The sequence below is a fragment of the Convolutriloba macropyga genome, chromosome 14, assembly GCF_964194025.1.
Source record: "Convolutriloba macropyga chromosome 14, txConMacr16.3, whole genome shotgun sequence".
In the NCBI taxonomy this organism is placed as follows: Eukaryota; Metazoa; Xenacoelomorpha; order Acoela; family Convolutidae; genus Convolutriloba; species Convolutriloba macropyga.
In genome coordinates this window covers 18,253,525-18,264,535 of record NC_134481.1, presented here as the reverse complement: position 1 = coordinate 18,264,535, position 11,011 = coordinate 18,253,525, and the positions used below count along the sequence as shown (strand labels likewise).

The 11,011-nt window shown below is 39.0% G+C and overlaps 1 protein-coding gene across 2 annotated transcripts in view; it reads right to left on the bottom strand.

Moving 5' to 3' along the window:
- Nucleotides 1-7,654: 7,654 nt before the first annotated feature.
- Nucleotides 7,655-11,011, bottom strand: part of LOC142353739 (uncharacterized) — a 36,551-nt gene continuing 33,194 nt past the window's right edge. For both annotated transcript variants that reach the window (XM_075406085.1, XM_075406084.1), the window contains exons 5-6: nt 8,142-8,421; nt 7,655-7,932 (exon numbers count right to left, since the gene is read on the bottom strand). In XM_075406085.1, the coding sequence (XP_075262200.1) occupies nt 7,782-7,932; nt 8,142-8,421 (431 nt within the window). In that variant the 3' untranslated portion in view covers nt 7,655-7,781. The remainder of the gene's footprint in view (nt 7,933-8,141; nt 8,422-11,011) is intronic.

Here is an 11,011-nt window from a genome sequence, read left to right as displayed (position 1 = left end):
GTCGGGCAATGTGCTTTAGAAAAACGCAATAAGCATATCCTCAAAAAATATTATTTCGTTAGAAGAATGTTGTTTTTGTACACAATGAGTTTAAAGCTTCACTCATGTTGGATCAACAAAAACTGTCCGGTAAGCCATTCAAACAAAAAAAGGATTTTACACAACAACGATAAACAACGTAAACAACAACGATCATTACGTGGCCATTGTCTGAAAAATCTAGCATATATACTCGAGGATATTGTCGGGATTTTTTGACAACCCATGTTGTAAGACTAGAGTTGTAAGCGTGTGTGGAAACGAATGATACTAGGCTAAATTAGTTCAAATTTGCTGAAAATTGTCCCTTTCTTACGGTTACAGCATCTAATTGCCGAAAAAAATAAAGCCTAATTCGTGATCTATTTCAAATATGGCCGTCTCGATACTAAATGTGGATTAAGAGGACAATTAGTGGTTTTGAAACTTCCCAAAAGTACTGTTCACAGGAACAATTTAGTATTTGAATTTGGTCTCAAGTATTAACTAATGAAAATTGGGCAAAAAATTAGGTCAATTATATGCCCAAAATGGTTTGGCATTCCACAAAAAAAAACAAAATTTATTGAAAATCGCCTATTCGGACACTGTCGACTCAATGACTACAATTCAAATTTAAATTGATCAACGAAACTTGAGCTATCATATGGATACCATGCATCTTTGCGGTCAAAGACACCATATTTGCAACAAAACACAAAATTTAATGAATTTCGTCTATTCGGACACTGGCCACGCAATGATTATAATTCGATTTTACCACCTTTAGATACCATCTTTGCGACAATCAAAATTTATTCAAATTCGCCTAATCGGACACTGGCCACGCACGCAATGACTACAATTCAATTTTAAGTTGATCTCAACGAAACTTGCTATAATTTGGATACCATCTTTGCGGTCAATAATATGCAAAATTGTCAATAATTGTCAAAATTGTTAAACATCAAATTCCAGTTCATTGCTCTCCTGCAAAAAGTGACTTCAAAACAAAGTCACCTCCATATGACCAACTGAGCGTCTACTGATCCTGAGAGTCTACTGAAGCCAGCTTAGGGCCTGCAATGGAACTTAATTCCTACTTAACGAAATTCCCTACCAAAATGCTACTTCCCTACCATTGTTGTAAAAAAACTTTCAATGATATTATCTTGTATATCACTCAATCACCCAATAATTTGCGGAGTAATATTAACAATTAAAACACGAAAACCTGAAAAAATTAGAAATTTGTATACTTAATTTAATTGAAAAGTGCAATGTCCAGTGTAAAAGTATCACCCCATAGTATCATCATATATAGAAAAGGTAATAATTGATAGAGACAAACTACAGTGAAAAGCGGAAAATCCGAGGAAATAGGGAGCAAAATTTAAAACAAAACGGCAAGAATTTGATCCAGTTGACTCCATTTTCTTCAACAAAAACTGCTCGAAAAATTATCATTGCAAACACTACATAACCGATTGAGGCCGGGCGAATTACTTTCAAACGACAGGTGAGCGATTGGATTTGGCAGTACATAGCTACGTTTAAATGAGGCTTTAGCTTAATTGAAGGGGCGTGAGGTGAGCGCAGCGGGGGGGGGGTGCATGGTGGTGGCGCCCATAGGTGGCAAGTGGGGGGGGGGGGGCTTTGGCTGCACCGCGCCCTTACGATGTGGGGGGGGGGGGGGTGTGAGGGTAAATCTCTAAGAACCGCCCTTCACACCATCAGTATAAGTCTATGAAACAGTTTCTGTGAACCACATACTTGGAGACTAGTGAGTTGAATGGCTCTAAGAGCACTTAATGCCATCTGGAAGCTACCTGTTTATATCGTTTTTTAGGACGAAAGATCAGATGGGTCAGACGAAAAAACTGTCTAGCAAAAAATTGCATGAAAAAAAACCCACAGGACTAATATGATTGCTACAAACTTCGTCTGAGAGCAAAAAAATTGAGCAAGAACACAAAAACCGCTAGAAAAACATACAAAACTGCTAGAAAGTAAGGCAAAATGTTAAAATTAGCTGAAAATTGAAACTCAAAAACAGAGCCGGTAGAGTGCCGGAAAATAGCCGCTTTACATGCTTGTGGCCTTCCATGAATTGAAAAAACTAAAGAGATGAGATAGACAGATCGACCACCAGTCCTTTATTAGACCACTAGACTTTGTGGTTAGATTCGTATTGGGATTTTTATGAGCCCCTACTCTCTATAAGGAAAAAAACCTAAGAGAAATTTCTCAAAATTAATATTCGAAATAAAGAACTTAAGACTCCAATACACAAGAATAAGGGCAAAAACGTTTGGCAGTACTTAGATGCACACTATTGACCTTTTACTAGTAGATTAATGTTCATACAATTTAAAGTTCATTGAGAGGGTTTAGAAGTCATTTAAGTGAGGTAATTCAAGCAACTGACCAAAAATGAGAACAAACGACGCCACAAACACAAATTTTAACTGCAAAGCCGAAAAAATCATTGACACTGAAAAAGTCAATTTCAAGAAATTCGGTCGCAATAATCATCGATGGAGGCCACGATGTCCCCAATAATATTCGCTATCGCATCAAAGCTATTAATCAAATATTTGCCTCAGATGGTCAAAATGCTACCAAACACACTATCTCTAGTTTAGATTGAAAGAAATAGCTAACACAGAAAAAATTGGAGTTAAACGTAAAAAAAATCTTTGAGAAAGCTGCACGTGATCACAAAATTTCACTCGATTACTAAATTTTTTGACACCTAATTCTCGCGCTCTTTCTCTCTTTCAAAAAAGCAGTATGATTTAAAAAACCCTCCCTGTCTGTCCCTCATCTGTCTGTCTGTCTGTCTCTCTCTCTCTCTCTCTCTCTCTCTCTCTCTCTCTCTCTCGGTCTCAGCCATTCAACCTAAACACTTAGTTTTGGCAGCATTGACTTTTAAAACCTGTTTTAAATAAAAAAGGTTTTAAATAAAAGCTGCCTTTGTCGTAATGAACATAAACCGACGAAAGTTGGAAGAATTGCTCTCGAATGACAGTCGATTCGATGCCATTTGATTCAGGGGCTGTAGCCCAGATAAATTTTTCTTTAAGGGTGCAAAAATAGTTGCCCACGCCGTGATTCGAACCATGGACCTCACCAGAAGCACTGCCCACTCGACTATCAGGCAGTTCCTGTTGCTATTCTGCAATCTATTTTCTTTTAGCAAACATAACCATCTAATCGTCGGAAGAATTGCTCTCGAACGACTAGTGGGAAATCTAGTCAATTGCAGCTGTTTCAGTCGGAGGGGGGGAGGAGGGAGGGAGGGTGAGCCTAAATGGGACTATGAAGTTCAATAGTGGGCTTCAAATAACCACATTAGAGGTTAACATATACCAATATTAAGATTTAAACTAAAGTTTGGGCACACTTTTCATTTGACTTTGAGTATTAAATTACCGCCAATGAGTTCAGATGCTTGAAATTGTGATTGAGAGAGAATTTTAGATCACACGAAAAGCAAAAAGTCAAGGGCGTAAAAGTCACTCAAAAAGTCGAAATTGTCAAGCAAAAATTTTGCTTAAAAAACACAGCCGGTAGGATACCGGGAAACGAATCGAATCCTCGTGCATTATAATCTCTAACCTAACCTTACCGAAATAAAACATCAAAATAGAAAAGAGAAAAAAACAAAAGTAGCCCAACAAACCACATTAAAGTGTTTTAAAAATGCCGACAAACTTTAAGGTGCGGGGGGAGCTAGGTGGGGTGGGTGGGTGGATAGATTGGGGAGGTGGGTAGTGCTGGGGTAGTTGCTGGGGGGTAGGTGAGGGTAGTCAGGTGAAGGGAGGGGGTAGTTTGGGGGTAGGTGGGGGGGGGGGGGGGGTAGGTAGATGGTGGGGGTAGGTAGGTGGTGGGGGGGAGGTAGGTGGGTGGGTGGGTATATAGCACATATGTGGGTGGTACATAACGTGTTATAATGTCAAGAAACTTCATAACAAGGATAGTAGCCCAACAAACCACATTAAAGTGTTTTGAAAATGCCGTCAAATTTTAAGGTGCAGGGGGAGCTGGGTGGGGTGGGTGGGTGGATAGATTGGGGAGGTGGGTAGTGCTGGGGTAGTTGCGGGGGGGGGGGTGGGTAGATGATAGGTGGGGGGTAGGTAGGTGGTGGGGGTAGGTAGGTGGGTGGGTGGGTACATAGGTTGGGGAGGTGAGTAGTGCTGGGGTAGTTGGGGGCTTAGGTGGTTGTAGCTAGGTGTAAGGGAGGGTGTAGGGGTAGGTGGGGGTAAGTTGGGAAGGGGAGGGGGGGTAGATAGGTGGTGGGAAGGGGATTTGTGCGGTGTAGTTTAGATAATTAGGGGTGACTTAAATAGGAACAAAAAATCTCAAAGTGACCTCTTCACTTTGAACAATACCAGCAGTTCCTATTTACTATACATCACAAACGAAGCTACTGTTAAAGTCCAATGTTCGAAAACAGAAGTCAACAACCAAAAAAGGAGTTAAATGCTTCAACAGAAAGAAGTCAATGTTCAAAACGTGAAGAAACTTGCTTTCTGCTAAAAAAAACCTGTAGAATCTCAATAATGCTCTTCGAGTCGTAAAAAGACACACATGTTTACAATAATTGCTATGAAACTCGTTCAAGAGCAATTAACAAGCTTTGCTTCGGATTGAGAACAATAGAGATCACCAAAAAACGAAGATAGAAAGGGTGAAAAAGTCATTTGAGAAGTCAAAGTGTGTTCTAGAAAAGCGCAAAATGCTCAAGCGAAAAATTTGCATTAAATACGAACACGTTTACAAGAATTGCTACGAACTTCGTTCGAGAGCAATTAATAAGAAGACAGAGCACCGATACAACCCAGTTCTTGGATTGCAAAAAGGAGAGTACCCAAATAATGGCCGTTGAGAGGCTGACGTCGGTTATTAATTAGACAATATGAGGTTAATAATAGCGCTCCACTGTCACTGCTGCAGCTATTAGAGACGCCCCAGCTAAACATCCCCAGCAGATTGCCGGAACATAGCCGCCGTTGATTCCAATAGGCAAGATTGAGATTGAAAGAACAGCAGCTATTAAAAAAAGGTTTTTTGTACAAAAACATTTTTTAAGTCCGATTTATTTTGATGGCATTTCGTAGTTGAACATACTTCTGTTTCTTAGAGAGAGGCTACAGGGGCTACTATCAATACCCACCATACCCGACAGATTACCAGAAAATAGCCGCCGTTGATTCTCATAACTCTATTGGGATTGAAAGAAAAGAAAATATCGAAAATTGGTTTATAAAAAGAAACATTTTTAAGTGCAATTTATTTTGATGTCATTTCGTAATTGAACATACTCCTGTCTCTCAGTGAGAGGCTACAGGGTCTAGTATCAATACCAAAAAACATTTAGATAGTAACTAAAACTTATGAGAACAAAGTTCAAGTACCGGGCATCTAAAAATGGGCTTTATGGGTTTATCCGGTTACTATTTCTGACTTTTTTTTACCAACTCTCTTCATTTTGAATTGCTTTGCTGAGCAGCTGCTGTTTAAAAAGACTTTCAGAAAAATGACAGAAGAGTTAAATTAGCCTAGAGAAGTCAAAAAGATTTCAAAATGTTGAGAAGGCTGCAAAACGGTTAGAGCGAAAAAAAGTTCGATGAAGTAAAAATAGGAGCGCTATAATAGCCGACGGAGAAGATGAGGGCGGCTATTGATAAGCATTAGAGATGTTAATTAAGACTTATAGGAACGACGTTCAAATAGCGGGCATATAAATTGGGCTTTATGGGTTTATCCCGTTTCTAATTCTGAGTTCAGTTTTTATACTGACTCTGTTCATTTTGAATTGCTTTGATGAGCAACTGATGTTCAAAATCACTTCTAACAGAATGAGAGAAGAGAGAAACTAGCTTAGAGAAGTCAAAAAGATTTCACGCAAAATGTTGAAAAGGCGGCAAAATGAGGTAAAGCGCAACATTTTTTTGTTTGACGAACTAAAAAAAAACATAGCAGGACAAGTCCTGACGTACAATTCAAAGAATTTTCATTGACTAAACAGAAAACCAGACCTAGAACGGATTATGAAAGGATTGGGAAAACCATTTAGAACATAGCCGGCAGATTGCCGGAATAGCAGCGAAAGAATAGACCTGCGTGCCCTATAATAGAGATAGAAACAGATACAGATCTAAATTGAAAAATCGACGCCGCTCAAAAAACTAGGCTAAAAAACATTCAGTGATAAATCAATAAAGGTTAAAATTCATTCCACTGAAGCCTCTTATTAGGGACCTTTACTGCACATATGAGTTCCTTTGACCTTAAACAAGTTCAAATTAAACCTAAGTTTTAAAGTGCAAAAGTCATTTTATTGAGTGAGGTAAGTCACGTATGATCAAAATCTAATCACGCAAATCACCTAAAAACTTTCGCTAAAGCGATTGAGAAATGACGTCACGCGCGCAAATGCCGTTAGTGAGAGGAAGAAGTCATTCAGAAAATTTGACGTTTTCAGCTTTGCTGTGTGAACAAATGTAAAACAAAAAAAGAGCGTCAGACGATGAAACATACCCGGCAGATTGCCGGAAAATAGCCGCCGTTGATTCCAATAAGCATGATTGGGATTGAAATAACAGAAGATATTGAAAAAAAAAAGATTTTTGTACAAAAACATTTTTTTTAAGTCCGATTTATTTTGATGGCATTTCGTGGTTGAACATACTTCTGTTTCTTAGAGAGAGGCTACAGGGGCTACCATCAATAACAATAAGCATTAGAGATGGTAAATAAGACTTATAGGAACGACGTTCAAATAGCGGGCATCTAAAATTGGGCTTTATGGGTATATCCCGTTTCTATTTCTGACATCCATTTTTGTACTAACTCTGTTCATTTTGAATTGCTTTGCTGAGCAACTGATGTTCAAAATTACTTTTAGCAGAATGAGAGAAAAGAGAAACTAGCCTAGAGAAGTCAAAAAGATTTCACGCAAAATGTTGAAAAGGCGGCAAAATGAGGTAAAGCGAAACATTTTTTTATTCGACGAAGTAAAAAAAAAATAGGAGCGCTATAATAGCGGGCTGAGAAGATGAGGGCGGCTATTAAAAAACAAAAAAAAACCAGAGCACCGCAATATAGCTAGATTCAGCTTACAGCTTCGCAGCTATAAAAAAAATCCATGAATAAAAAATCGAAAAAAAACAGTAAAAATCAAAGTGAAATTGCCGCATGTGAACAAAAAACCACTAGCGAGAAAGCGAATTTTTGTTCAAACACCGTGTTCTCAATCTACTTTAAATTTAGAGCGAAAAAACTTCACACCGCAAAACCACTCGCTTTTTCGCTCCACTTCCTGTTTCGGCGTGACCAAAATCACTACTCCAATTTGACTTCAGAAATCATGAAAATGTGCGAATAGATCTTTAAAAAAAGACAGCGCCCCAATACAATTCAAATTCTTTGAATTGTAAAAAAAAATTAGGGGCGCTATAATAGCCGGCTGAGAAGATGAGGGTGGCTATTAAAAATACTTGTATGACAGCTATCACTTTTATGCAACTGCGATCTCAGCAGGAATCAAAATTGCGAAAATTTGACTATTCAAAACTGACACGCTATCAAAGTTCTCGTACAGTGAGTGGTACGCGTAGAGTACAAAAACTCAGATAAAAAACTAAACTCCAGTCAACAAAAAATTTGAAACAAGATTTGTACAAGATTAGGATAAGAGGAAAGTGGAATTAACTTCAAAAGCACCAAAAGATTGAGTTGCGAAACCCTGTCCACATTTATTTAGCTCTATGGTCTCTGTATTCGTATTTGTGGAGTGATTTCCCAGTGGCAGTTGACTCGTCCAACTCTGGAGTGTATATATTATCCAGCTGCTCCAGACAACTGTGCGTCGGACGCCATTTGTTCAATTCGTAGTTTCTGCCCCACCTAATTCAGTAAAAAAAATACAAATCCAGAAACCTTCTTGTTTTGTGAAACCATATAGATTTTCAAAAAGCTAACAAAAAGCTTGATTTCAAAAAAATTCTTCCATTAACTCCCTTCTCACGAGCTCTGAAGCAATTATCATCAGCTGGATTACGCCGATTTATCCTTCTTAAGCCGATAACCTTGAAAAAATAGCGCTCGTTGCTTACTTGTTAAAATATTTTTTCTTCAACTTCGTGTCATCGTCCGATCCGAACAACTCAATCGCGTCAAATATCATCAGATTTGCTCCTCTCACCATGTTGCTTGTGACGTACTGTCCGTGTCTCTTGCCCATGAAGAAAGCGGAGCCCAACAAGTCAGAGAAGAGAGTGAACCCAGGGTACAGAGTGATTCCCATGTATATAGCAGCTCCATTCAAGGTCCGTTCTCCTCCTTTGGGGCCATCGTGGACTCGTTCACGGTAGCCAGAACATCGAATGAAGGAATCTACGATACATGATTTCCTAATGCACATTTGCAAGTGTAAGAAAAACAAAGATTGAACCTGACTTCGTTTTTTTCTGAATCAGAAACAGTTGAGGTACTTATGTGGGACTTATCGCAGCATGATAATGATGAGGGTGACATCTTAACAAATAGACGTACCAAAATGTAGAAATTTCAACGAATGTGATGAAATTTAAAACACTGTACCTTTATGCGTTCAATGAGCCTAAATTGGACATAGCCTAATGCTTGATTATAATATTTGCCGCAGCTGGCCATGCCTCGTGGGCCATGGCCACGCCTCAGTGGCCTGTGGGACTTGATATGAATCTATCTAGCCAATCAGAAAACAATATTCCTATTTTCTCAATTGTGATTGGCCAGCAGTAAAATTTCTATATTTTGGTACGTCTGCCATTTTCACTAGCGCCGATGGTGAGTAACATTTGTTGACTGGATTTCCATCTGCCACTATGTTGATAACCCATTAGAGCTACAACTGTACATATTGCTTATCTCCTGTAGTCTTACAAACAATTAAACCTGATATTCTACCACTTAATTGATCATACCTTTGTTCCTAATAATCCTCCTAGTCCCTGATTATCACACAATGTTGAAGAAGAGATTACAGAAACTTCGCAAAAGCAAACATATGCGATTGATGTCGTGTCGGTCGCATTGCTCTCAAAAGTCGGACGGTTGCTCAATTCTATTGCAGTTTGCGTCAGCGGGACTTCGAAAGATGTTAATACAGGCAATTAGTAAGATATAAAGTAGCCATTTTGCCGCAATTTTTATTCAACTGTTAGCAGTAAACCCGTGAGTTCAGCCTAAAATTCTCAATGGGAGTATGTGTATTTTGTAAATAAATATTGAATTAAAAATAATAATACAATCAGAATATTGTTGTCTAAAACGTTAGAAACAAATGCCGAGCGCTTTCTGTATGGGGTAAGGATCCATTACGTGGCAACAGTCCAAAGCTGCTGCTTTTGAGTTTATTTGGCGATTCGTGGAGAACAGTGATAATGCCTCGTTGTCAATTTACACTTTTCTCCACTCTCATTTACGATGGAGAAAAGTTACGATAACGCGGACGTATAATAAGCTGCTCTCTTATGAGCGCCAGATGTAAAAGAGTGCCAGACGACAAGAAAGACAAAAATGGCCAGAAGAATTCCGGAAGCAACTCGGAGCGTCGGAACTTGCCTCTGTACTTGCAACCGAAGCCAATAACTTTTGTCTTAGAACAGTAACTCTTTACCTCGCCAGATTTCATATTAATAAAAACAAATGGTAACGTTGAAAAATGGCCAAAATTTTCAGGATGGTCAAATACTGATAGGCTGAAACTGACAGTGCTCTAAAATGTCATGAAATAATTCGAAAATCAACTCTGCGATCCAACAAAAATATTGAGAAAGAATAAGGCAGAAATTATTCTTTAAAAATAAACTGAACATAACCAACTAAAGTCGGGCGAATTGCTCTCGAACGACCGGCGAGCGGTTGGCTTCGTCAGTAGCTAGCCACGGGGGGGGGGGGGTGCACCGTGGGCTGATGGGGGGCAACACTGGGTCGGGGGCAACAGCGCGGAGGGGTGTGGAGGCAATAGTGGCGGTGGGGGTCAACAGGGGGGGGGGGGGGGTGTCTCATCCTCTAAGAACCGCCCATCACACCATAAGTATAAGTCTCCACAACAGTTTGAGCTGAAATAGAGCTGAAAGACTCTGAGAGCACTTAATGCCCGCTGGGCTTTAAGGACGAAAAGTTAAAAGCCTCAGATGAAAAATCGGTCAAGCAAAAAATCGCAAAAAAAAAAGAAAGACAGGACTAATATAATTGCTACAAACTTCGTTTCAGAGCCATTAAACATTCAAATACAAATACTGAAACAAAGAACAAGAAAACACAAACTTACATGTTTTTATTTACAGCAATTAAGACAAAAAGGATAAACTTGTCTCTCGAGAGAGATAACTTAGAAAAAAAGAAATCAAACTTTTGCAAAAATAAAACTTATCATGTAGCAGACAAAACAGAAATTTCAAATGCAAAAAAATCATAATCCTCCCTCATAATCCTCCTTTTCCCTGATTGAATTATTATCACACACTGATTAAAGAGCCTTCGCAAAAGCAAACATATGCTATTGATGTCGTGTCGGTCGCATTGCTCTCAAAAGTCGGACGATCGCTCAATTCTATTGCAGTTTGCGTCAGCGGGACTTCAAAAATGTTAATACAGGCGACTGGTAAGATATAAAGTAGCCATTTTACCGCAATTTTCATTCAAATTTCAGCAGTAAACTGGCCAGAGTGATTTCAGCAAAAAAAAAGTTTTAGCAGTAAACTCATAAGTTCAGCAGCCTAAAACTCTCAATGGGAGTATATATAAATTGTAAAAAAATAGTGCACTAAAATAATTATACACTCAGAATATTGCCCAATACGCTAGAAACAAATGCCGAGCGCTTTCTGTGTTGGGTAAGGATCCCTTACGTGGGGGTAAGAATCCAATACGTGGGGGTAAGGATCCATTACGTGGGGGTAAGGATGCATGACGTGGCAAAACTCCAAAAATGCTG